The 26,898-nt window shown below is 49.4% G+C and overlaps 1 protein-coding gene across 4 annotated transcripts in view; it reads left to right on the top strand.

Annotated features, from left to right (window-relative positions):
- The window catches only part of Znf516 (zinc finger protein 516), an 88,588-nt gene extending 68,078 nt beyond the window's left edge, over positions 1–20,510 (top strand). For all 4 annotated transcript variants that reach the window (XM_057788840.1, XM_057788841.1, XM_057788838.1 and 1 more), the window contains exons 3-6: positions 3,240–4,694; positions 8,963–9,067; positions 10,214–10,281; positions 16,532–20,510. In XM_057788840.1, the coding sequence (XP_057644823.1) occupies positions 3,240–4,694; positions 8,963–9,067; positions 10,214–10,281; positions 16,532–16,591 (1,688 nt within the window). In that variant the 3' untranslated portion in view covers positions 16,592–20,510. The remainder of the gene's footprint in view (positions 1–3,239; positions 4,695–8,962; positions 9,068–10,213; positions 10,282–16,531) is intronic.
- Positions 20,511–26,898: the final 6,388 nt, after the last annotated feature.

The following is a 26,898-nucleotide window of genomic DNA, read 5'->3' as shown; positions in this document are numbered from 1 at the left end:
CGATATTTGGATTTCACTGTTTGAGATCTTGATGTGTGGGATTGCACCCTCCAGGATTGTGGCCCAAATGCCTTTCGTTTGGTCTGACCCTCAGGGCAGGTGTCTTGCGGTCTTCTTGGAGTCAGAGTAGTTCACGTGGCACACCCTTAGTCTTCCCTGTCTCCTCGTTATTTCTGCTTTGTCTTTTTTAGTTTTGCCCTGCCAGGTTCCAGGCGTGCGTCTCTGTGTTGTCCCTGCTGTGGTCACGGATGACTGTGCTGGTGCATCCTGTGCGTAGATACCGTACCATCCTCCCTCCTCCTGTGAGGCACCCGGCCTTATAGAGTCAGCCACATTGTCCTTGTCCCCAAGATGAGCACCTGCCTGTCCCGGCATTCCTTTGTGTTCTCAGCTTAGAACGCGCTCATGAAGGGAGTCACATTTTCCATGGGCTTTTATAATACGTTATCAAACCCAGCATAGGGCACTTAGAAACTGTTTGTATCTCAGGAAGAACACAGCCAGGGTGCATGGGATGGCCTGTTTTGCTTTCTCAGCAAAGGCAGTCAGTGGCTGATTGTGTTTTTATCTGTGTCTGAGCCACTGGCCCTGGTACTCTAGCCGTTCAGTATATCTGACAAGCCAAGCCCACAGATGTGTCGAGCACTCAGTACACAAACGGACCCAGTAATTCACTTAGGGGCCTCTGTGTGCTCTGTTGTCATGGAACATACTCTGAGGCACAGATGTGTCCCCAGCCTAGTGACATGAGGTGGGAGGAGTGGCTAGACTCCTCCTGCTTGGGAACCCATGGTTGCAAACCCTTCCTGTCTCCGATACTCTGAACTACAGAGGGGCACTGTGGAAAGCTGGAGCTGCTTCTCCTGCTCTCTGCCCTGTGTTTGGGCTGAGCAGCTGGGGGGTGACAGACTGCACATTCCTGCAGGTTTCTCCCCTGTTGTCCTGTGGGTGGAGCCAAATCACTGAAATTGCCCAATGAGCTATTCAGAAGAGTTTGGCTATAAAATAAAGAAAATGTCATTCATTCAAGGTGGATGCCCCAGTCTCAAAAATGTTAAGAAGTCAGGTTCTTGGCTTTCTTTTGGAAGAGAAAGAATTGAAAATTTCAGAACTACATCATTCTGGTTTCATTGCTGCTGCTTTGATAAAAATACCTCGATGGAAATCATGTAGAAGAGAAAGACTAGGTTTGGCTTGCTGGAAAGTGGCACGGTTAGAGGGTCTCTTCATGGTCCTGGTTCCAAAGCCCCCACCGAGGAGTCATGATTGGGACCCCCGAGAAGAGCCGTGGTTGCCGGATGTCGGGGATGAACGTCCGCTTCCTCCAGGGCAGCTCAGTGTTGAATCTGTATGCCATTACCGCTAGGAAGCACGGTCCCACCCCACTCATGTTCCCTTTCTTCTCGTTTCCCAAAGTCTCATGGTGTCCACATTCCAGGCAGTGACGATGATGTCTGCCGTGTGGTTTCTAAGTCACTCTAGCATAGACTCAGAACAGATGAGTTCCCTGACTCTCAGTCACCTTCAGCCGGCTTTTTGGAACTGAGCAGAGTGTGAACGTGGACACCTCCCCCCCCCCCCCATCTTGCCTGACCTCAGCATCCTGTTCCAGTTGTTAGGAGACTGGAGTTGAGAATCATGCCTGCTAGCCCCTTCTCCTCGGAAAGGAGCATCATCTCTGTTCCTCCTCTCAGGACGCTGTTTGCCATAGGTGCTTTCTTGCCCTGACAAAGGGGCCTTTGTCACAGTTTGTCTGATAACGTTCCCGAGCCCTATCTCTCTAACTTACAGAGAATACTTTAAAAGAACTGAGTAAGACAACACCTACATTCTACTCGATACTCGGATCTCTGGAGTCTTGGGAAACTCCTGGCCCTCTCACGAGTGACTCTGGACATCTCAGGCAGTACTCTAAGGGTCAGGGCTGTGAGCCAAAGGCCCTGTGGTTCATCAGTGGTAAAGAGTCTTTGTGTTCTCTAGCGAGGCCTTGGGCATCTCCGGGGCACCTCCTGCAGATTCACATCCAATTGTGAATAGTCCCAAGACATAGTGAAAATTTAAGGTAGACTTTGTCAAGGTATGTCCTGTCCTAGGCTCAGACCCAGGTGTCAATCAAACCAGGACATCAGTACAAAAATTTAAAGGAGACTTTGCTGCAGCAGTGCAGAGCCTAGCCCTAACCAGTGGGCAGTGTGGCCAGCACGTGCTCCTTCTAGGTGAGGGGTCTGGGTGTGGAACCACAGAATACCCTCCCATCTGCACCCACCTCCCCTGCACTGAGCTCTCCATCCCCACAAGTGGAGCCCAAGCTTAGTGAGACACTCAGGATTCCCTCAGTTTTCGGGTGACTGTAGGGGACACTGTAGAGAGACCTAGCCTAACAGAGCAGGGGTGCATAGGCACAGGCCTGGGAAGGGAAACTTAGTATCGAGATTTTAGAGTTAAAAGAGGCTTTCATGATGAGGAGGATTCTAAAGGCTGGGCTAAAGTTACTCTGTAGCCTGCAGTTTCTGATGTGAGGGCTACGGTCTTGGGGACCATGTGTTTCCCTACTGTTCAGTGTGATCAGGGTTATGGAGGCCTCCGTGCTGGCTTTTACCAAAGAATGCTCTGTGGCGACCACAGATTGCATGAATGCCTTGCAGAGAGTTCTAGAGCATGTAAATTACTATGTGGTCACAGTTAAGCCCCCTTCCCCGTTTCTTTGAAAGTGTTATTTTATTACAGTTGGTTGTTTGTGTACATGTAACATGTGTGGGACTGCATTGCATGCTACAGAATGCACACGGAGATCAGAGGGTAATGTGGGGTTCCGTGTTCCCTCTGTTTACAGCGTGGGATCTGGGGATCCCACTCGTGTCTTCAGGCTTGGCAGCAAGGAGCAAGGGCCTTTCCCCAGTGAGCCTTCTTGCTAGCCCTCAGTTTCTAATTATAACTGGCCACCTCCTCTTTAATCAGTATTGGTGTAGTTACATGTAACAAGATATTGTCATTTCTTCGCCCATCTTTTGGGTCATTTCAGTGGGTTGAAAACTGACAGCCCACTTGATAACAGCATTACCTCTCTCTAGTTTATTCCAGACCCAATCTCAGAACACCCTGTTTGCTGATACCAAGCCCTGGTCCTGATGTGAGGCAGGCATGTCCTAGAATGCCTGCCTAGCCTCTCGATGCCCCGTGTCTTACTCTGTTCTGATGAGGAGTGGTTAACGTCCCCTTTTACATTTTGCATCCTGCAGGGGGCCAGCCACGGCACTGCTGCTCTTCTGGAGAGGTGGTATCCACCGTGTTCTCCAACGGAGACCAGAGTCACAAACTCGGAAATAACCTGCCAGAGAAAGACGTCAGCGAGCCCAAGGTGGGGATTGCCACGCCATCCGTGTCCATACTTGAAAGCAGCAGCAGAGAGACTGCCAAAGGTCCCGAGCAGCATAGATTTTCTCTTGACTTAAAGATGCCAGCATTTCACCCCAAGCAGGAGGTGCCCAGCACGATTGACCGGGTGGACTTCCCTTCGAGCATGGAAATATCTAGCCTGCAGCTCACCTTGGACAGCCAGGCTGGGCATTCAAAAGAAAAGCTGTCCGATTTGCACAAGGAGCACTGTGGGGCAGGAAAGCGGGCACCCGCCCCTGACTTGGTTCCGCTGGACTTGAGTATGAAGTCGAGCCGGGATGACCCCAGCAGTAAGGACGCATGCTCCCTGCAGGCGGCCCTGGTCATTCACCCGTGTCCTTACTGTAACCACAAGACCTACTACCCCGAGGTTCTGTGGATGCACAAGCGCATCTGGCACAGGGTCAGCTGCAGCTCTGTGGCGCCCCCTTGGACTCAGCCCAACGGCCACAAGAGCATTCGCAGCAGCCTGGTTTTCCTTGCTCGCAGTGGGCGCACAGGTCCTCCGCCTGCTCTCGGGGGCAAGGAGTGCCAGCCACTGCTCCTTGCTCGCTTTACCCGCACCCAGGTGCCAGGTGGGGTACCAGGATCAAAGAGCAGCTCTTCTCCACTTGGGGTGACCACAAAAGCCGCTAGCATGCCTAAGAATAAGGAGAGCCATTCTGGGGGCCCCTGTGCTCTGTGGGCCTCCAGCCCCGATGGATATCGACAGACCAGAGCTGGCCATAGCCAGGAGCCTCCCAGTGCTGGTGTGCAGGGACCCCTGACCAAACCCAAGCAGGAGGCCAGCTCCAAGTTGGCACCTTCCCCAGGCAGTGGGGGCCTCAGCAGAAGTGCCACCCCCACACCCTCGGTTATAACCCGTGTAGGTGCCCAGCCCTCAGCCAATAGCAAGCCGGTGGAGAAACTCGGGGTCCCTGCAGTGGGGGCTGGCTTTGCCCCTCCGAATAAGCACAGTGCCCCAGACTCTCTGAAAACCAAATTCAGTCCTCAGCCTCAGGGTCAGCCTCCCACGAAAGTCGAAGGAGGCTCTCCTCTACCTCCCCGAGAACCCCCTGTGAAGGCGGCCCAGGAGCTGAGAACGCTAGCCACCTGTGCAGCGGGGTCCAGAGGGGACGCAGCCTTGCAGGCCCCACCTGGTGCGCCCCCCATCTTACACTCCATCAAGCAGGAGCCGGCAGCTGAGGGGCAGGAGAAACGATTGGACATCCTCAGTATCTTTAAGACGTACATTCCAAAGGACTTCGCCACACTCTACCAGGGCTGGGGTGTCAACAGCCCTGGGCCTGAGCACAGAGGTAAGAAGGGTGGGCCCCCTCCTCCCTGGCTGCCCTAAAGGTCATGGGTATACATACTTTCCTGCCTGAGTCTTCAAGGTAGAGAGACACCAGCAAGTTGCAGGCTCTTCCTGACCTGGCTACCCGGAGCTCAACAGTTCCCCCTAGAGACTGTGTGTCTGGGTCAGTCTCAATCTTTGACTATCCCCTTCCTGTGGATACTGAATTAGAAACCCACTTAATTTACTCTATAACACTGCAGCTTGACAGAAGCAGACAGGTCTGACCACACTTCATGTGGGCACGTTAAACAAAGTGTTGGTCCACATTCACTGTGGTTGCTTCCTAAAAGAGAAACTGTCCATTGGATGTGATGATTAGGTCTTATATTTGTATTTAAATAATAGAAAGGGTGCATAGGCAAGACCCTGCCGGCAGGGTCTTGCTGGAGCTTGGATGTATGAATGAGGACTGGAGGATTGAGCTGTCTCTGCTTCTCAAGCAGTACGTAATGGTGTCTCCTGTCCTCCTTGTCATTCTCGACAGCTCATAGCAGTGCTGGTCCAGGATTTCATGCGCTTGGGGCCAGGGTGTTTTGGATTTTAGATCTTTTGAGATTTTGGAATAGTTCCCTATGCATAGATAGTATCTTGGAAATGGGGCCCAAGTCTAAAGACAAAATTCATGCAATCTGGAAGTGGTTTTGGCGGGGCAGGGGACAGTGATTTTTAATAAGTTTGTGAACTGATGAGTGGTGTGAGTGAGGTGGCAAGTTTTGGGCATCACGTGGACATATGGAGTATCAGTGGCTAGTAGCGCTCCTAAGAGCCTGCCTGCAGATTTTCCCTGCTGGTCCGAGATGCCTTGGGCCCTGGTGGCCCTGAATGATGGCACCATTCTTGATTATAAATCAAAGGTCGCTTCCACAGGGAAATGGAGAGCCTGTTACCTGTTAGAACACAGCAAGAAGACAGGAAGGCAAATTCAAGGCCAGCCTCGCTCCCTAAGTGAACCTCTGCATCAGAAAGGCAAATCCATGCCACTCCCAGCTGGCGTAACCGTTTCCTTGAGTAGCTTCCTATGTCATGAGCCCATAGCTTCTTGAAGCCGTTACTCCTTGACGTAGCTGTCTTTGTAATCCAGTACTCAGATCTGGGATCTTGGCAGCACCATTAGGGTACTGCCAGGCTGTGGCACCCCCGGAGACCTGGGTTGGTAGTCTAATGTTCTGTGGCAGTGGGTTTCTGGTGAGGTTGTTGGTTTTCACTTCATTTGGGGCTTTGTCTGATGGTGAGGTTCCTTTTTCTCGGTCTCGGTTTTGGCTATGTGGGAGGTTCTTGGGCCCGCAGTCCTGTGCTGTTTGTGGATTGCCCTGTCGTGAGGTGCCAGAAGGGCCAGCTGCGGGTGGGAGGCTGTTCTCTGTCCCCCCGGTGCGTGTCTTCTTGGGCCCCACAGGAGGACAGCCACCTGTTATGGCTGTCCAGTTCTTGTCATCTCTTTCCCCCGTCGTCCTGACCTTTGGTGCCTGACCCGGATGTCCACACATGTTCTAGTGACCGACTCTGATCCTCTCTTTAAACCAGTTACTGCTGGTGGCCTCTGTGACGGGTCTGGCTCTTTACTGCTGGTGTATGCCTTGGTGAGCTCGGCCGCCAGGGATCCCACACTCAGGAGGCCCTAAAAGTTTCAGTTAATCAGACTATCTGCTATGTGAATGGGGTACTAGCTTGGGCGCCAACAGCTCCCGTGTGCTTCCCTAGGACCTCAGGCTGTGGAGACAGGAAGAAGATGGCCTGCTTTGAAAGTCCCTCTCCCGCACTCCTTCTGGCCCATGCTGCTCCTGCCCTGTGTGCCTTATGTTAATTTGTGTTAGTCTGGATGATGCTTTTGTAGGGATGGGTTGTGGGGCCCCTACTTTTGTTGCCGCCTTAGGGGCCAGGACTCAGAATAGACCCAGCTGTCTTCACTGTCTTTCTACAGAGTGACTATGTAGTCTGGAAACCCACGGTGTACCATCGGTGGTTTGTTAATACAGTAGTCGTGGAAAGTCACTGTGTCCTCAGTCTGCCCTGCCTGTGTTATATGATAATATGGATTGCAGACAGGGAAAAGAGATAATTCTAGATAAAACAGTGTGCCTGTGCTTCCTTATTGGAACTTAAAACCTACAACCTGTGTCACTGTTTTGAGTAGTTTCTAGCCTTGTCTTTCTTCTCACAGATCACCCATCGCAAGGTTATGGTGAGAAACCCTGTCATCTTGCACAAGTCTCTGTGCACGGGCAGAGGTGTGTCCTCACTGTGGAGAGCCTGTCTCCTCTCTCTGTGCACTGTGTGGAGAGCCTCTCACCTCTCTCCACAGCCCGAGGCTCTAGGCAAACACACTGCAGTTGTCTGTGTTCCCAGGGTAGTCTTCCATTCAAATTGCAGAGATTTTTTGAGTAACTTGGAATTCTCTAGCAGCTTGGGTGTGCTATCATTGGCTGTCATGGGCAAATGTCCTTTCTTAAAAAGTAGAAGGGAGGTGCTGTGGTGGATGTGTGTCAGCTCAGCGAACCCGCACACTGCTTGGACAGGAAGTAGACAAAAATAGTTAGAGAAAGATAGTGACTTAGAGATGGGGACTGTGGTAGGGCAGCTGTTGGCACTGTTGTTATCCCTTGGTGTCTCTGGTGTGGCTGATAAAGTGTTTTGGTGCCAGAGAAGTATACCTAGGAAGGTTCTAGAAGAGCTGTGAGCGGGCCGTGGTCAGGCATTCAGCGGGGTAGAAACTGAAGGGGACGGATCCCTTTTTAGATGAGCGTTCCCAGAAAGGAGACTGCTCTCCACAGGCTTCCTGTCAGCACTTGACTGGAGTGGAAGTGTGAAGCTAAAGCCTGCAGAACCCAGGGATCTGATTGGGTGGCTGAGCTCTGTTGTGGAAGTGTGACGCTAAGCCTGCAGAACTCGGGATCTGATTGGGTGGCTGAGCTCTGTTGGCACCGGGATCCTCTGTGCCCTGAAGGTGCCTGGTTCTGTCTGTTGTGATGTGAGGTGTGGGTCACATACATTCCCCTGCAGGCGGCCTTGTCACTGTGTGGGTTGCTTTTCCATTGTCTGTCTTGGTGAGGTCTGATGGCTTTGCCTTTTTTCCCTGGACCCATTGTCCAGGTCATATGTTAGAGAGAGGCCACATGACCATGAGACCTGTGGTCTTTCTCATGGAGTCACCCTCATTTTCCACCATGAGTGTTAGCTGTGAGCTTTCATCAGTGACTTCTTGTTAGTTCTTAGCCATCTTTGTGTCTCAAGGAAGTCTGCATCTCGAGATGAAGTGCCATAGTCTGCAGGGTCTCACGGTGCAGACTCGTTTCCTTCATTTGCTCAGTAAGGAATGGGATGCAGTTGTAGCCAGTTCTTACCCGTTGATTATGGAGACTTAGGAGACAGTCCTGGAGTTAGGTATCCTCCTGCAATCCTTTCTGCTTGCCTTGATGGTCACCTTTCGGATGTTAGGGATGTCAGCATCCAGGTAAAGGAGACATTTAAAGGGCTCGTGGTACAGGAGCAACTTCCAGCTCCTGTTCAGTTCAGTGACTGGGGAAGGACACACAGTGGAGGAAGGCTCTTTGCAGTAGGCCATACAGGAAGCGGGAGAAGGAACCAAGGGGAGTCCCTCTCCTGGCAAAGTCACATGATGCCCCTGGCTCTGAGGGAAGCCCAGAACACAGGCTCAGGGTATATAGTTACCTGTTGCTTTCCTGCCTTGCTGAAGGCACAGCCTACACTGGGGGCTACCGCCTGCTGCTTGCTGGCAGTCAAGAGCTCCAGAGGCAGACAGGTGGGGGTCATAGCTGGGGTGGCTGTTGATGGCCACTGCTCTGAGTCTGTCTCCTGGGACTGCAACTGTGGGCACGGTGGACCCTGTTCCTAATCACTTCCTGTTACTCCAGGCTCTGTCCCTGCCACACTGATGTCACGTTTGTTTATTACCCCGCTTGATAGAGCCAGGTGACATCTGGGCGGTGTGTATCCAGCTGCTTGGAGCCACGTGCCCACCACGCAGTCTGGCAGTACCACCCTGTCCCTGTCCTGGTCCTGGAGCGTATGCTTAATTCCCTGTAATTTATGCATTCTTGCAGCCCTGTGTGTGCCCGGCTTGTCAGCCAAGCCAAGTCAAGGCTGACGGTTGTCACCAGGGCCCAGAGGTGGCTTCTCACATTGATATGTCACATAGACTAATGGTGTCTCCCTCTCTCCCTCCCCTCTCTCTTTCCTCTTCATCTCCACGTTATGCCACATCACGAACAGGGACGCAGCGGACACAGGCCCGCCAGGGAGACTTTGTCTGTGTGGAGTGCGGCAAGACTTTCCACCAGCCCAGCCAACTCAGGGCACACCTTCGGGCACACACAGGTAACAACCCTGTGCCGTGTGACTGGCCAGTGCCAAGTGTACGCATGTTTGTACGCGGGGCGGGCGGTGGGGGGACGGGGGATATGTTCCAGTTTCATTTTGGTGTCATGACAAATGCCATAACCAAAAATGACTCAGAGAGGCTAGGGTTTATTTGGCGTGTCCTTCCAGGTCATGATCTGTCATCGAGGGAAGTCAGGGTAAGAGGTCAAAGCAGGAACAGTGAAGGAATGTTCCTTGCTGGCATGCTTTCTGGCTCACTTACAGCCTGTGCTTAGTTAACTTTCTTATACAACCCAAGACCACTGTCTTTGCACAGTGCTGCCCACAGTAGACCCTGCCCTGCGAACAGACCTGCCCACAGGTCCCCCTGCCCCAGGCATTTCCTCAGTGAGATTCTTTCCTCCAGGTGACTCTAGGTTAAGTTGACTAAGCAGCACAGAGACGTTTCTAGGAGCCGTTCACTGCCACAGTGGACACATTTAAGGTTTCAGCTTTGCCAGAGCTGTTACTGGGCCATTCACCTCTCAATTGCTCTTCTTTGCCTATTCACTCACTACGGGGCATGGCCGTATGAGATGACAATGAGTTACCATGTCACCATCATCAGGGGCAGCAGTTAGGGCATGATTCTTCCAACCCAAAACTTGGTGACTTCCATCCCGATGGGTAGAGCTGGTCTGTGAATATGTTCAGACCCCTTTGGTTGATCAGTGGCATCCTGAAGCGCCTCCAGCCCTCTGTGTAACTCGGGCCTGAGACCTGCGTGGCCTGCCTGTGTGTCACCACAGAGCAGCAGTCTTAGGGAGATGGGCACACTGTGTAGCTGTGGGGGACACACACACAGGAGCTCAGGGACTCGGGCCAGGTGGCCAGCAGAGCAGAAAACAGGTCCCTTTACTACGCACTGATAATTTATGCAGCTACTGCTTGCTTTCCCCAGTGTAGATTCTGAATTAGGAAGGGTAGTGGCCCCAGGCTTCCATTATTGAGGTTTCTCACCGTGTTATGGGAAATTGGTGTTTTCCAGCTGCAGGCCAGGCACTGATGTCTTCCTGTGAAGATACTTTCTCCTTAACGGCCTCTTGGATTTGCACTCAAGAATCTCACCAGCGCTCTGCTAACAAACCTTTTTTTTCCCCACAGTGGTGTTTGAGTGTGACGGTCCACGAGGTTCTGAAGTTCACACAGCCTCCACGGATGCCCCCAAACAAGTATGTCCTACGATGCATGTCTGGGTGTCGGTGTGTCTGCAGAGACTTGGGGTATACGGCACCTGTGTATAGTGTGGAATAATTCCGTGTCGTTGGAGCCCACCCAACCAGCACTGTCTGGGGATGAACAGAGAGCGGGAGGCCACATAGCTGCCAGCTGCTACAGACTTGCCCATGGTGGCCGCTGCTAAGGGGAGGGAGTTGCGGTGACCAGTGGCGACGAAGACATTGGAAAGTCTTAGTCTGGGTCTGAGCTGTCGTGTGGATAAATCACATCTTGTCTCCTTTAAGAGCACTTCTTGTGAGTTCCTCTGTAAGAGATGCCTGTCAAAGATGCTGGCCTGGTGTTTCACGGCTGTGTGAACACCTGGTAGAGCAAGGCCCCTGTGCACCGGCACGCCTGTGTACCTGTCCTTGCACACCTCTCCTGTGGGGATGTGGCAAAGTTCGTGTCATGCTTGGTTCATATGGGTCTGAGGGGGTCCGTGCTCAAGGTGCTTTCTGTTACTCTGGGCTCAAGTGTGGTGTAGTCAGCTGCTCCCACTCGCCGCCCCTCCCACTCTCTAGTCTCCTCGCATTGCTTTGGTTATCAGGTATTTTAGGAGCCCTCATACCTGCGGAGACTCTCCCCTTTGCCCAAGATCTGCCTGGAGGATTGGACTCAGCTCTGTGTGCCTGCCCCTAACGTGTCCCATGCCCTGTGATGACAGGATTAAGGTCTCCACTGTGGTCCCGCTATAACGAAACCTCGGGGCACTTTTGAGCATTGTTTTTAGCTCATTTCAGTAAAACCTGTGGTCTAAAAATATAAAGTCATTCCTTTGTGATAGTGAGACAGTTTATGAAATAAATGTAACCTCTCCTGAATACCGAATAGAAAGATTTCCCAGCACAGGGCCTGCTCCTGAATCAGGTTAGTGCTGTTTGCTCTGACAGAACTAATGGCCGCTTGCTACAGAAGGACCGTTGTGTGGAATGCATGGGATGTAGTGACAGGAAGGTCATGTGGACAGGATTACATTTGGGCATCACGGCTAGAATGAACCCTAGGCTTTCCTGCTCACAGGCCACCTCCAGACCACCAGGACTCACTCCCGCTAAGTGTATCTGATGGGGAGGGATGCACTAGGCAGATCTGCCAAGAACCAGCGAGTTTCTTAGAACGGGGACCCTGCTTGCTGTGACTCATCCTTCCCTAGTTTGTTCCCAGGCTTTCGTCACATGGAAACAGGAACGTGACGGCTGAAGTCGCTAAGGTTTTAGGCTGGCAGAGAAGCATGCTGATGTCTCCTCTCTGTCTCTAAACTCCTGCTGTCACTTAGACTGATCGCCACCGCCCTCTTACGGTCAAGCTCATGTTCACCCAGGACTGACATCTTGCTAGTGTGGATCCAGCCCTGAGGTGCGCGTTTGCTTTGCCATGAGGCCTCAGCAGGTCGGCTCTCGTTTGTCTGGAAGGACAGAAGTAGCTCAGGCCCTTGTGTTGAACTCCAGCTTGACTCACCCTTCTTCTCCAGTAGCTAGTTGGTTTAATTCCATGTTTAAGGTCTTGTGCTTCATTGGCCCCTTTGCCCTCCCTTACCTTGAAAAGTAACTTTTGTTAATTCATCATAGAATGTTCTGGGTCTTATGGAAATTCCATCTTTTGCTAACAGATTTTGGAACTGTAAGACTCTTAAAGAAATTTGTTGTCAGAAAATACATCTGCCAATGGTTGGGGGGCATAAGCTGTGCTCTTCCTTCTTCCTGACTCTTGTAGTTTAGTCTTGATAGGACACACTAATTTAGAACTAGTTTATCTCATCATTAATGCCAGAAATGTACCTTGTTATGACTATCAATGTCCTCCCCTAACATCAGCTAATTAATATTCAAATTGGGCTTTAGAGGCTCTGGGCTTTTGTAGATTGTACAACACTATTTATGCTAAAATCATTTCAGGTGATACTCAAAAGTTGATGGGGTTTAACATATGTACATAAAAGATGCCAAATTACCCAATTGAGGCAATATTTGAAAATTAAGTTTTATAATCATTTCACCTATTGACAAATGTATTGACAGCTCCCATGTGCCAGGCCCTGTGTGGGTTGGGGAGATGAAGTCTGTGGGTAAGGCTGGTGGGTGGTTTATAAGAGGGGAGTAGGAATGGTGTCTGCCAGAGCAGAAGCTGGGTGTCTGGGAGCTCCTACTGGGGCAGAGGACTTGAGCCCAGCATGGGGAAGAATCAAGGAGGAAGAACATGAAGAACAGTGTGAAAATCAGCTGATGGAGGAGGGCTTGGTGACACGGGAGGCAGAAGTGTGGGTGCGTGTCTGGAGAAATCAGAGCATCTGGTCACCATGCGACGTTGCCATTCAGAAGGAAGCAGAGTTTGGAAGTAGAGAGGTGACATCCAGATTTCAGCTCTGAGGCTGGACATGGGGACAGCCAGGAAGATGAACCCTTGGAGGCAGTGAGTGGATCCCAGTGAGAGACTGTGTAGCCTGGTTGGCATAGGCATGGAGAAGGGGTCTGAGAGACGTTAGAGTCAGGCAGGATGTATATTGTGGATAAGGAAAGACGGGGATCTGAGCCTGACTGGGGTCCTGTCCTATTCCTAGGCCTGGGTAGGGGAGCGGGGTGAACCCATTTCCAGAATAATTCATGTTGTTTAAGAAGACTTTTAGCAATACCGGAAGGAATACTCAGTGGTAGCTTGGAGAAGAAAAAGATCTCGGCAGCAATCTTTGTTTGATGGCTATCTACATTCAGTTCATTCAAGCTCAGCTCATTTGACTCTGAGATATGAATAATTAAGTTATTAGGTACAGTTTGGAGAAGACTCTCACCTCGATGGGGTAATTCCAAGTCCTGTGCAATGGTGGCACAATGGTCCCCAGGAGATGCCCTGCACCTGGCATGGAGGACATGCACTGCAATGTTGTGTGATATTTTGATCGTGTTCTGACAAATAAAGCTTGCTTGGTGTCAGAGGGCAGAGTTAGCTACTAGCTAACCAAACTTAACCACAGAGGTTTTGGAAGACCGAGGACAGAGAGAGGAAGTAGTAAGGCACAGGGAGGGGGGGTGGGGGTGGGGGGATAGGGAGTGGAGTGGGCTGGGCATCTTGCTCTGTTTGGAGGAAGGAATGGAGCAGGCAGTGAGAACTGCTGGCTTTTCTGCTTCCCTGATCTTTCAGGCTCTTAACCTCAATGTCTGACTCCTGAATTTTTATTGCTAAAGAATAATTAGAGTAATACTTCATCTGATGGCCAATGTGGGGCACCATATGTAATTCCTGTCCCAACTACCTGTTCCCAGATTACTACATAGAGGCTTATATTACTTATAAATCAGCCAATAGCTCAGGTTTATTACTAGCTAACTCTTACATTTAAATTGACCCATTTCTATTAGTCTATGTGGTTTGTGGCGTCTTCCTAGGCAACTGGCTAGCATTTCTGTGACTCCGTCCTTCTTCCCCCTAACATTTTCAGTCTGGCTTTCCCATCTAGCCTTGTTCTGCCTTGCTCTATGCCAATCAGCTTTATTATTAACCAATGAGAGTGCTGCATATTCACAGCATGCAGAAAGATTATTTCTCACACTGTGCGGGGAGCCTCTGTTGGCAGATACCCTAGTGATTAGCTGTCTTAAGAAACTTTCCTGCAGTGTGAGTGCACACAGGACCCAGAACACATCACTTGTGTCTCTTCAGTGTGCACAGGCTTCTTCCTGCAGCGGGCCTTCAGTAGTAGCTTATGCTAGGGACCAGCCTGGAGCTTCTGGTCTTCACTTCACCCAGCCCTTGTAGGGGTGCTGATGAACTTGAGACACCAGTCACTGCTTCTTTATAAAAGGGAGAGTCCAGGAGAACCGCTGGTTTGAGTCGTCTTGACAGCATGGAGTTTCCCAGTACCTCTTCTTGCGAGTTGGGGCATTGAGGTTTTTACATTAACAGCCACAGAACAACTGTCATGGCTAACACTGTCAACTTACAGGGTCTAGACCCCTGTGGAAGACCCACCTCTGGGTATGCCTGTGAGGGAGTTTCTAGGTTAGGCTGTCTGTGATGGGAGGACAGCAGTATGTGTGGGGAGTACTGTCCCATGGGCTGGGGTACTGGGCTGAGCACAGGCTTTTCTTCCAGCTGGTTCTTCTGGTTTTTCCGGTTCCCTCTCCTCTCCTTGCTTCCTGAGGTGAGAGACTTTACCCTTGAACCTTGAGCTCAAAGGTCCCTTCCTTCCCTGAGTTACTCAGCCTGGTGTTCTGACACAGCCACTGGGAAAACATTTGCACACCTGTATTTCAGTTTCCCACATCAGATTTAGAAAATCAAATGTGCTGCACCTCCTGGTGACACGATTGAACCAGCATGGGATCTAGCAAACCTCTGAAAGTGATTGCTTTAACCCTGTCGTCTCTCGGCCTTTTTTATACGTGAACTCAGAGTAGCAGGGGAGCTAATTTGCTGCTGTACCTGAGGGTAATCTTTTTTCCTGTTTGTGGCCTGTGTAGGCCTGTCCTAGAGCACAGAGCCCAGGGCCTTCAGAAAGCCACGTCACCAGTTCACATGTCTCTAACAGGAAGTAAGAGGCTTGTGGCTGTACCTTGAAAGTTACAGCTCTGGCCACGTGACCTGTTGTCTGACCTGCTTGCTATCTCTCAATTATTGTAAAAAACAAAGTAAAAACATAAACTTAGGAAATGAAAGGTCTTGGCCTTGAGTTAAGGAACTGTTTCCTTCTCGGTGGGAGGGCATTCAGGTGCAGCCTCCTGATTGGAGGGTGGCCCTCACAGCCCACTGTCCGTCTTTGTTTAATGTGCTCCATCACAGGGTGGACAGTATTCCAAACCAAGTTTCCAAGGAGAGTTTTTACTTAAGGATGATGTATCATGTCCATGTTTAGGTTCTGGTATTCCTCAGCATCTGTCCTTAGGGAAAAAAACAAATACTTTTTGAAAATTATATGCTAAAGTGTGGGTGTTCCTGATCCATGGTAAAGACTGTCTAATATTTCAGAGAAACTGTTTTGATCATGATTTTATTGTTCAACAACTCAGAGTTAAACTAGTAGCTGGGGAGAGGCTTCGTGGGTAAATTGCTTGCTGCCTAGCCTGAGGACCTGAGTCATGCGTGAAGTTTGGAAGGGCTCCTGCACATTGTCCCCTGACCTCCACACGTGCACACACGCAGTATGCATGACCTGAGTCATTCATGAAGTTTGGAAGGGCTCCTGCACACTGTTCCCTGACCTCCACACGTGCACTGCAGTGTGTATGCCCGTGTGCACACACTGTGACTACATACATGGAGTAAGATATTTTTAAAAGGAGTTACAAGAACTTTTGAAACCAACCCAATCACCCACCCAACTCCCCAGTTTAGAGTTTCTCTGTAATGTGAAATAGAGCATCTTGATTTGTTTGGATTTATTGTCAGAATTTAAAGACTATGATTAATGGTTTTTCTTTATTATTCTAAATGTTAGTTTAAAATAGTTAAGCTGGAAAAATAATTCCATTAATCAAACTAACAAGAAATGTAAAAAAAGAAAAAAAAGGAAAGGCAGCCCATGCTGCTTCTCTGTCCTCCTGTGCAGGTGGAGCTAGTGACCTTGTCCCTCAGACATTCTCCAATTCTCTCTGGTTTCTGCTGTGTCTTGGCCAGCAAACATTCTGTGTGAGACCCGCTGTTAGAACCTTGAAATTAAAGCCCCAGGGCGCCCAGCTCACTGGGCAGCACTGTCCAGGCTCATACCTGCCTCCCACTTGTCTCTGCTCATTTGACTTATAGCCTAGCTCTTCTGCTTCTCCACTGTGGGACATGTTTGTGCAACCAAGGGAAGTGCTATTGGGTTCCCACAGATGGATGTGGGCTTTTCTTTTGCTGGCGTATGGCTCCATGTTCCCCTGGAAGCTCTGGTGTTCACCTGGAATCTGCTCCGTACTGTAGACGTGTGCTTTTCAAACCTCCATTCCTCTGCTTGGAGCCAGGTCTGCCATTGCTGTCTGCTCCCTGAAACCCCTGATGCTAACTCTGGGGACGATTTCCTAGTGCTGCCCCCTGGAGGACAACAAGGTGAAAACACAGTATTCATGCTGGTGTAGAATGAGCTGCCCCTCACACAGAGAGGCCTTGGTTGCCTCTGCCACTCTGCTTGTGAAGGGCGCCCTGTATTTGGGTCTTGCTAAGAAAATTCATAGGATAAACACTCTTGGGACTGGAAGACAACTGAGCTTGCCTGCTGCTTTCTTTCTTTTGCAGGGGAGAGACCATACTAGCCCAGGGACTGTGCCTGCGGGGCCCCTCCGAAAGGGGACCTAGAGACACGCCTCCAGCGCTCGACCCCGTGATGGTGTTGACCGCGACCTCACGGGTGATTGGAAGGCTCCCAGCAGTGACCATGGCCACCTTGGAGAAGAAGAGCCAGGGTCTCCTGACCAGATAACCTTAGATCCGGGAGCTGCTATGCTAGAGCAGACCGAGGGAGATGCCTCCCTTTGGTCACCGTTAGGGACAGCAAAGATGCTATGCCTAGAATTCCGTGTAGCTCTTTCAGACACATGTATGTGCTCATAACCATGGCCTGTGTCTCCTCATGGTAAGCAGTGGTACTGGCAGGCACAGTGGGAGCTCAAGGCATTGGTATTACTCAAAGACAAGCATGAGACACTGGAAAAAAGATACTGGGTGTGTTTTGGATGGAGGGACAAGCTAAGCGCGTTAGGAGGGTGCTCCAGTGCTTGCGGTCAGGACTTGGGGAGCGGAGGCTGTGGAGGGTCTGCACTACCGCCTCTCCCTGCCTCAGTGGGTATCAGTAGCAGGTAAGATGGAGGGTGGGGGTCAGGAGCTGTAAGGCTTGGTGGTGCTCACGCTTGGTAAGGCAGGGCGATGACAGACAGAGCCTCGCAGTCCGGAGGTCTGGCCATGACCCCCTCTGAGCCGCTCACGCCCCCTCCTGCTCTGTGTTTTCACCACTTGGGCCGCGCCTGGCACAGGAGGCACGGCAGAGGTGGGAACACATCTAAACCTACTTTGCAAAGAGAGTTAGTTGAACACTAAGAGCAGGCGTCTTTGTTTATTCTCAGGACCTTTTTGTAACAGGGCTACATTCTGCAAACTGCTCACAGGAGAAGACTACATGTCTTAACAGATGAAGCCACTGAATCCTCCCAGTTTGGGCCTGTGTTAGTGATGGCAGAAGAATCCTTGAGCAGAATGGGGGCCCTAAATCATTAGGGTGCTATTGCTCTGGAACCTTCTGCTCCCCTCCCCATCCTGACCTCTCCCCCACACCACCCCAGCATATAGATGTCTCTCCCCCTTGGGCCTGGTGACCACCATCGGACGAGTGACTGTGTTCACAGGTTGGTGGGAGGGCACCAGGCCCGAGGGCGAGGACGGCTTTATATACCTCTTCCTTAGTCACGCAAGTTCACGCTTCTGCGGTGGGGTGAAGGCCCTAGCAGAGGCCCTGAGCCCACGCAGCGTGTGCGTTCGGAACTGTACTCCGCAGGTAGCAGCATTTCCTTTCCCCGTTGCTATGACACTGTGTGTGATGGCGATCCTTCTGCAAGTTCCAGATGTTTGCACATATGATTTTATGCATTATCGAAAGTTACTGCTGCCTTGAATGAAAACGTTCTGTGAAATTTTTTGCAAAAGCTTTACTAGTTTTTTTTTATTGTGAAATTTTGTAAAGGCAGGAAATGGATTAAGACGAGCATGCTAAATATATTTTTCAAAAAAAGCAATAATTTTACATGTACAGAAATTATCCTAACCTTTAATATACTGGTGAGAGCGACAGTTTACTTAACACAATAGTGGATCAGTGCAGTTTTTGTAGGAAATGGGCTTCTGATACAAAGACTTGTTCAAACACACATGTATACATGAACCCTGGCGTGTGGTTTCTCTGTTCTAATGATCTGTTGGATTATTATTATATTATTATTATTATTATTGTTATTGTTATTGTTAGCTAATGTTTGATTCTGGATTCTACTTGTTACTGTTTTAATTACTTGACCGTTCAGGTGACTGCGACACTTGCAAGCAATGCAATGTTAACTGGCTAGCAGATACATATATGCATATATATGTATATATATAATTATTTTTTTTACTTATTTTTTTCCTGATCCTCCTACACCAGGTATGTATGAGAAAGGCTTGCCATGTCCGAGTGTTTGGGAATGTTGATGGTTCTGAGACATTACCTTGAACAGGTCGTAGAGACACATTCCTCTCTCCGTCTGAGGCAGCAGAGTACCTTCCTGTTGATTTGTGTTTGCTCATTCTGATGGGGTAGCTTCCCCCCATCGTTTCTGCATTCTCTGCCTTTTTGTTTTCTTGGCTGAACGTGAAGGTGGCAGTTAGGATGTGTGGGGCTGTGATTCGGCCCCATCTCTTTCTGTGCTTTAGTTATTAAAAGTTCTCTACACAAAGGGACACAAAGGTGTCGTCTGCGTTTTTACTGTGTCCGAAGCTACACCTGGCATCGAGAGCTGGAAGGGTCTGTCTTCCAGTGGACCTCCTTCCCAGTTGGGTTGGGGAAAGACGGGTGCATGGGGTCCCTGCAGCTCAGTGTCTGTCCGAAGAGCAGCCAGGAGAACAGCCAATCCCGGGAAGGCCTGGTTCACAAAGCACAGAGATAGAATTTTCATCCCCGCCTCCTCCTGCCCCACTCACACTCTCTCTGGGACCAGCTCTGTGCTGGTCTGGGTGTATGGCCTCTTTGTCCCGCTGGCCATCAGTATTGGGCTGGTTTGTTAATTCATTCATGTTCAGCTCAACCATAGTATTTAATATGATTTGTATTTTCTTATTTATTTAGCCAATCTGTTTTGATTTGCTCCCCCTGAGATAATTTCCACATTTCTGACTGTTACAGAGTTCCTACTACCTCTATGAATCTGCTGTCTCCTTGTTTCCTAACGGGATTTTTACAGTGTTGCGTCTAATGTACCTTAGACAATAAAGGGTTTGATTGTCTACACTGCAGCTGCTCTGTGTGTCTGCCCTGCCTTTCCACCCTGCGCTGTCCCTGATTCCTGCCTTGCTCCGTCCTCCCTTGGCCTCTTTGTCTCCCTTTCTCTTACCTCTTCTCTCACACTTCTTCCTCCTTTCAAATGCAAATAACATACAGAGTTTCTCAAAATCTTTTAGGTGATTTAGTCTTTCTTAATTCAGAGAATGAAGATTTAAATTCGCAAGTTATAAATAAATAGTGGGTTCTAGCTGTCTCCCCTGCGGAGTTGCCCAGGGTACTTGTCCACACTTCTGCTGCCTCTTGCGATTCTCTTCAGTCTTAGGAGGAGACAGTTCCACCTTCCCGGCATAGTACACTTTCCCAGTCTAGTGGACTTTGCCTTTTTGGTTCTGACAAGTATTTGATATTTTAAGAAGTTTTTTCCAATATTTACTTATTTATTTTTTAAGTCCTGAAAGACACTGGTTTCTGAAAATTAGGTGCTCAAGGCAGCACGAGGTCACTCCATCAAAATAAGAGCGCCAGTGTCGCAGTAGGCTGCAGGGAAGCCTCTTCTGATTGGCTGCTGCGAGGCATCTGGACAGGAGTCACAGGCCTTCCAGGTGCCCCTTCAGCCCAGCAGGTGGCCAGTTCTACCTCCGGCCACTCAGAGGCTGGCAACTGGTGATTGATTCACCACCTTGGACTCAGGAGGATGGCCACTCTCTGGGCAGATCATGCAGGTCACCTAGGGGGTGCCCTTCTCTAGGGAAGAAGCACCCCCTGGCCTTGTGAGAGACTGACCAACCTCTGTAAGACAGGAGGACCCTTCCCTGCCACCACCTGCAGAATGTGGTTTGTTTTTTTAAGGCTTACAAATTCTAATAGCAGCTTGTATTTGCTGAGAAAACAACAACAACAAACAAAGCCCTGCCGACAAGGCCATCTAGGACACTGGTCATTGCTGCGATGGCGGCGCCCGGGGACAATGTCTGCATGAGTGACCACCAAGCAAATGTTCCTCCTTCACCAACTTCACTAACTATTCTTTGAGGTGGTAAGACGCAGAAGACCATAGAGTTTGTATTTCTTTTTAAAAATACAGTTTATAATGCTATATTTTGTACTCTTTATATTAGAATTTGTAACTAGATGGATGTATTTAACTATTTCTGAGAAAAGATTCAATGTTACAGCTGTGTGATAAAAGATATTTAGATAAAACATATTCACTCTATTGGAATTTGAAATAAATAAAGACGTCTTGGAGCTGTAAGGTATTTGCCCCTCCTTTAGAAGGTGGCTTCCATCATTCGACAGCCTGTCTTGACCTGTGCTTATTTCTTTTTATTGGCTGAACATAAGCCCAAATGTTACTGTTCTTGATTTGTATAGTTTTACAACAAGCCATGGGACGATTCACCTAAAAAGATGCCAGATGGACTCCTCCCCTCCTCAACTTTTGTGAATTCCGGGATATGCCTTTTTTGCTTTGTTTTAAATGAAAAGCCTTTCTTTTAATTTTTTATTTTTTTGCAGTACACCTTCTCTTCTGCTGCATGAACACTGCTTTAGTATTTGCAGAAAATTAGACAATCCCTTGGTGCAGTGGGAGTCATAGTGGAGTGGGGGGCGGGTCTCTGGGTTGCTGCCAGCCGCACTGGTCTCTGCATTTGGAAGGCAGCCTAGGGCCTTTGGCCCTCTGGTTAGGTAATAAAAATGGAATCTGCCCATCAGATGTCTTAACTATAAAGCATGACTTAAAAGAGGTACCTGTATGTCTATGTGCCCCTGAAAAAGGGATGAACAAGTTCTTGGGCATGGCTTTTGACAACAAGAAAGTGGCCATCACTGCATTCAGTTCCCCTAACCGCAGAGCTGTGGGCAACCTCACTCCCACCCACTCCTGCTGTGCTTCAAGGAGAATTGGCAGTATTGAGGGATTTCCTAAGAGGTCTCGGGATCACGTAGAGGAAATTCAGCCCACTCTGGCTCAGGTGAGCTGTGTGGCTCTTCTGGACCTCCCTGCCTTTGGATGGCTGGTTCATAAAAGGATGGGATGTGGAGTGAGAAGATGGGAATACCAGGTCGTCACAGGGCAGCTGAGGTGGAGCCCTGAGATGCGACAGAGCCAAGCTCAGCCCAGATCCCCATGGTTCATCAATAGCTGACTAGCTCCCAGACTGGTGACTAGCTCCCAGACTTGACTCTGCTCCAGTGTTCACATCTGAGATACACATTTCCCCTTGTTCTACATGGAAACACTCTGTTTTTTCCAGGAAAGTAGCCCTGCTGCTTTGTTACCTTCTCTGCGCGAGAGGAAGGACATGCATGCAGCCTGGGACCCTTCCTGACTCTTGGGGATGACAGGAGAGGACCACTCAATGACTGTGTCCCTGATCTGGATACGAGAGCTGAAAATGGTCGTGTCACACGTCCACACACATCTGACACGCTGAAGTGATGAAACTAATGATGCCAGTCAACACAAATTCCTAACTTGTGGTCAGTTTTGTTTTTAAGGTAAACACTACTAGATTGAAAAGTGAATTGTGGCTTTTGCTTGTGACCATATTTGTTCATCCCATACTGAACGGACACAAAAGTTAGGACGACTTTCAGGGAGTCCTGTAGGGTGTGGGAACATGTGATCTCACCGTCCATCAGATTCTGTACTCTGAACACACGGCCTAGGATGACTTCCAGGGAGTCCTGTAGGGTGTGGGAACATGTGATCTCGTGGTCCATCAGATTCCCGTACTCTGAACTGAACACAGGGCCTAGGATGACTTCCAGGGAGTCCTGTAGGGTGTGGGAACATGTGATCTCACCGTCCATCCGATTCCTGTACTCTGAACACAGGGCCTAGGACGACTTCCAGGGAGTCCTCTAGGGTGTGGGAACATGTGATCTCACGGTCCATCAGATTCCCGTACTCTGAACTGAACACAGGGCCTAGGACGACTTCCAGGGAGTCCTCTAGGGTGTGGGAACATGTGATCTCAGAGTCTATTAGTTTCCCATACTCTGAACTGAACACACGGCCTAGGATGACTTCCAGGAAGTCCTGTATGGTATAGGGACATGTGATCTCGGCATCCATTAGATTTCCCCGTTGGAAGAGCAAAGCTGATAATAAGGTTTTCTCTTTGGGACCCTATAACAAAATACCTCAGTTCGGGCCATTTTAAGCAGCAAATTCACTGCTCTCAGTTCTGGGTAGTGGGAAATCCAGGAACAAGGCACCAGACTTTGCATTTAGTTGGAACTAGCTATACCTCACTGGTGGGCTTTGTGACATCATCCCTGGGTGGAAGGAAGAAGCTCCTGCCGCCTCTTTCATAAGGACACTGATCCAACCCAAGATGGTTCTGCTCTGAAGACCTGACCATCCAAAGGTCCCATCACTTTGGGTCACCACAATGCGGGATAAGTTTCATTGTGTGTATCTTGGGGGCAGCAATGTCTCCTCTCCCCTGAGGAAGATGTGTAGGATCCCACACTAAGTCCTTGGCTCAGCAAGAATAGAACATCAGAGCGAACTGGTGACAACCTCTAAAGGGCAAGGGGGTATGGATCACAAGGGCAATGTATAGGTCCCAAAGACACTCCCTTCCCCTTAACTCTTCAGCAATATGTAGGTCCCAAAGATGGTCCCTTCCATTTAAACTCTTCTAGAGTCACAGAAAGGGTGGAACTTAGGGAGCCAGAGAACAGGGCTATGTTCATAAAGCTGACAAATGAATAGTGTCCTGAAAGGTCTGGAGATTTCAGCCTTGAGGTTGGGCGGTCTTCTGAGCTGAGTGCAGCCCAGACCCAGCATCAAGAGTCATCAGGAGATTAGCTCTGGGACGGTTGAGGTGGCCAGTTCCCTGGAGTGCTTTTGGTTTGTTTTTGAGGAATGCTATATAATCTTGCTCAGAGAGCTAGGACAGCGGGTTGTCTCACCCTACCAAGAGTTCTGGCTCTGCTAAAATTGTGGGATGTGTACAGGAATAGGTAGGTGTTAGAAGCCGGCCCAACGCATTGGCTGCCAGGAGCTAACAATCGTGTTAGATGCTGACATAGGAAGAAGAAGAAGCCTGTACTCTGGGCTCACAGTGGAGCAAGAATGAGAATACCTAGGGATGATGGGTTCCAGTCCAGGGGGCTGTCCTGTGTATAAGGAAGTGCATGGAAGGGACAGAGGACACTTGGAGGCAGGGGTCCAAAGTCATATGCCCATGCATACCTAGGAACAGGTCACCTCACATCCCAGGGGCAGTCAAAACATTCAGAGCTCTGTTGATATGGATGAAGATTAAGGCAGAAAACAGTAGTGCTTCTCAGAGAAGCCCAGGGAAATTGATTTGCGGTGATGGAGCGCATCAAGAACGTATCTTCAGATTCGCTAGAGGGAAGGTAGCAAGTCCTTGCCAGTTACTGCTTGATGGCAGGCAGAGTGAGCTTCAGTAAGAAAAGGCGTCCACCGACTGCCGTGATCTAAGAGAACAGGTTGGCTTAGTGCAAAGTCAGCCAGTACTTAAAGTCAAGGACTTAGACAATAGACTTGAGAAACTTGTCTCTGAAGCTGCCTCAGGCCAGGTAAGGGGTCAAGAGAGGACAGGCTGAGGGAGAGCCTGTAAAAGTTCCTGAGTCTGAGGCACAGGTATGGGTAGTGGCCATCTTCTCCTGGGTCTTCTGACGGAGACGAACGTGCTGTCATTTTAAGGCGACTCTTTCCTGGAAAAGTGGCTTTGTTATCTCAGTACTATCCAAGATCAGCATCCCTAACTCCATTTTATGGTGGAAAGTGGAACTGGAAGGCCATAAAAAGAACCAGCAAAGGAGCTGGAGAGATGGCTCAGAGGTTAAGAGCATTGCCTGCTCTTCCAAAGGTCCTGAGTTCAATTCCCAACAACCACATGGTGGCTCACAGCCATCTGTAATGGGGTCTGGTGCCCTCTTCTGGCCTGCAGGCATACACACAGACAGAATAATAATAATAATAATAATAATAATAATAATAATAATAATAATAACAGTAAGTACTTGCAGGGATCTGCTTCTGTGCTGTGGGCTCAGTTCTGTTGTGGTTTATGTGTCCCTACCCTGTGTGCCATGGGATGCCACACCTATGGTGAGGAGTGATGAGGCCACTCTGTGGTACACAGGAACATCTCTCATGGATCTGGAAATAAGGGCAGGGTTCTGCCAGTCCATTAAAGAGACCTGGGGCTTTGGCTCTCTGAGCCTTTCCCTCAGAGGCTGGCTCTGTGTCTCGTAGGAATAGAAAGCAGAGGTGGACTCCGATTTCGAAGTTACGGTGTGACTTTCATGGCTATTGTAGTGCCTGCAGAACCAGAATCCATTAGCTTCTTCCCTTGCTCACGTTGGTGTTCAAGCCGCCCCCTTGTCACAGAGTTGGTGTTGATGGTGCCTTCTTCCATCACACATCCTCCCTCTCTAATTTTCCACACTTCCAAGTCAGCATCCTGAGGTGTCTGGGATGTCCCGCCACCGTTCTTACTGACTGTCTCTCACTGAGGTTATCAGGGACCATGTAGTTAGTAACTGTGATGATTACTTCTTCCAATTGAACACACTCTGATACTCCTGGTCATTCAGGTTCAATGGTTACATTTTTGCCAAGAATGGCCTTTATCCTTCCATCTGCTCATTGGCATGGATGTTCCAAATGACCCTAGATGTTGTGATCTTTCAACTATAATATCCTCTTTTGGAGAAGTAGTGTCTTATGTAGCCCAGACTAGCTTCAAACTCCCTATGTGGCTTAGGTTGGTCTTAAACTCTGTATGCAGTCAAGGGTGACCTTGAATTTCTTTTATGTCTGCCTACATATCTGCAGTGCTGGAATTACAGATGTTTGCCACCACTTCTGGCTTATGCTAACCTGGGGTTTTATGCTTGCTAGGCAAGCAGTCTGTCATCTTAGTCTCATTGCAAGCTCTCAACTGTAAACACTTATTTTAGTGACTTAGTCCTGTGGTGAACGATGTCATGAGGGGCCTTTTCCAGATGTTAGTATGACGCACAAAAATGTGAGAATTTAGTTGATGAGTTTATGTTTTTTCAAGTCTCATTTAGTTGCCACCAAGTAGATCTTTAAATCATGCATCCCCCACCTTTTGCAAACCTGCATTTACAGCTGGGCGATGGTGGCGCATGCCTTTAATCCCAGCACCCAGGAGGCAGAGGCAGGTGGATCTCTGTGAGTTTGAGACCAACCTGGTCTGCAGAGCTAGTTCCAGGACAGGCTCCAAAGCCACAGAAAAACCCTGTCTTGAAAAACCAAAAAAAAAAAAAAAGAAATGGGTAGTTTTATGTGACACTTGGGAAGTTAGGCCACTGTCCCAAGTTAGTGCTTGCTCTCTCTTCTCTTCTCTTCTCTTCTCTTCTCTTCTCTTCTCTTCTCTTCTCTTCTCTTCTCTTCTCTTCCCTTCCCTTCCCTTCCCTTCCCTTCCCTTCCCTTCCCCTCCCCTCCCCTCCCCTCCCCTCCCCTCCCCTCCCCTCCCCTTCCCTCCCCTCCCCTCCCCCCTCTCTCTCTTGTAAAAGGTCTCATACTTCAAATTCCACCTTCCCTTTAGCCAAGGGTTACTTTGAACTTCTGTCCCCACAGCATGTGCTACTCTGCCTGGTTTAGATCTTGTTCTAGGCAAGCACTCTACCAACTGAAGGTCTCTTTATTTTTGTTTGTTCAAATGAGCTAGAATTTGTTTCCCACCTAAAGTAGTGTAGGCCTCAGACGATGATCAAACTGACTGTGGTTGAAGTAGAATTGTTTGCCTATTTAACACCTACTAAAAAAGGGTTGATGGGGCATCTTTGGAAGGACCATCTATAAAAGGGTGTCTAGGCCCTTTGTAGGTTTTTGTTTTTTGTTTTTGGTTATTGGTTATTTTCTGACTACACAGGCCAGGCTGGTCCAGAAATCTTGATCTTCCTGCCTCTATCTCCAGAGTGCTAGGAACATAGGTTTTCTTGAGAATTGGCCTCACAGCTAGTGGTGCATAGGATCACTAAAGGGCTCTTGTATGTACCTTGTATATGGGGTAGAGGTGTGGAGGTAGCAGTCTGGTTTGGTCTGGCCTGGATCACAACCCCATCACCATACAGGCAAAGACATGGCATCAGGGTGTTCAGGACTCAAAGCCACTGCTTCCTGCTGATTTCTTAGAGAAGAAGCTGCCTTCCCAGTGACCATCGCTGTAGTCAGAAGTCAAGCAGGCACTTGGGGTTCACAGATGCTCTCTGAATCCATCTGATGCCCTGGGTGGCTTTACGGTTTGGTGCACACCTGTGGGCCAGGGTTACCTTTTGCCAGGAAGGCTCATCAAGCTCAGCTTTCGATGTCTGTTCCCCAGGACTGCTGGATCCTCTTAGCTCCCTTGAAGAGTGTTAGCCAAAGCACAGGCTGCGGTACTGATCATGGCCCCTTCGATATAGGACTTCCACCCTTCGGTCCAAGGTGTGGCCCCCATCAGTGTGGTTACTCGAGGAAATGCCCACATCCATGCGCTTGTTTTTAACACAGCTCTTATAGGGATAGGGGTTGGGGGACAAAGGGGGTTAAGGTAGGGGGCAAGGGGGGGGGGTTAAGGTAACTCAAAACCAGAGCTCAAAGCTAAGAGGTAAATGAACCTTTGAAGACTGAATG

The sequence above is a fragment of the Chionomys nivalis genome, chromosome 14 (genome assembly GCF_950005125.1).
Source record: "Chionomys nivalis chromosome 14, mChiNiv1.1, whole genome shotgun sequence".
Classification (NCBI taxonomy): domain Eukaryota; kingdom Metazoa; phylum Chordata; class Mammalia; order Rodentia; family Cricetidae; genus Chionomys; species Chionomys nivalis.
The sequence above is the reverse complement of the archived record's forward strand: the minus strand, read 5'-3'. Positions and strand labels throughout refer to the sequence as shown.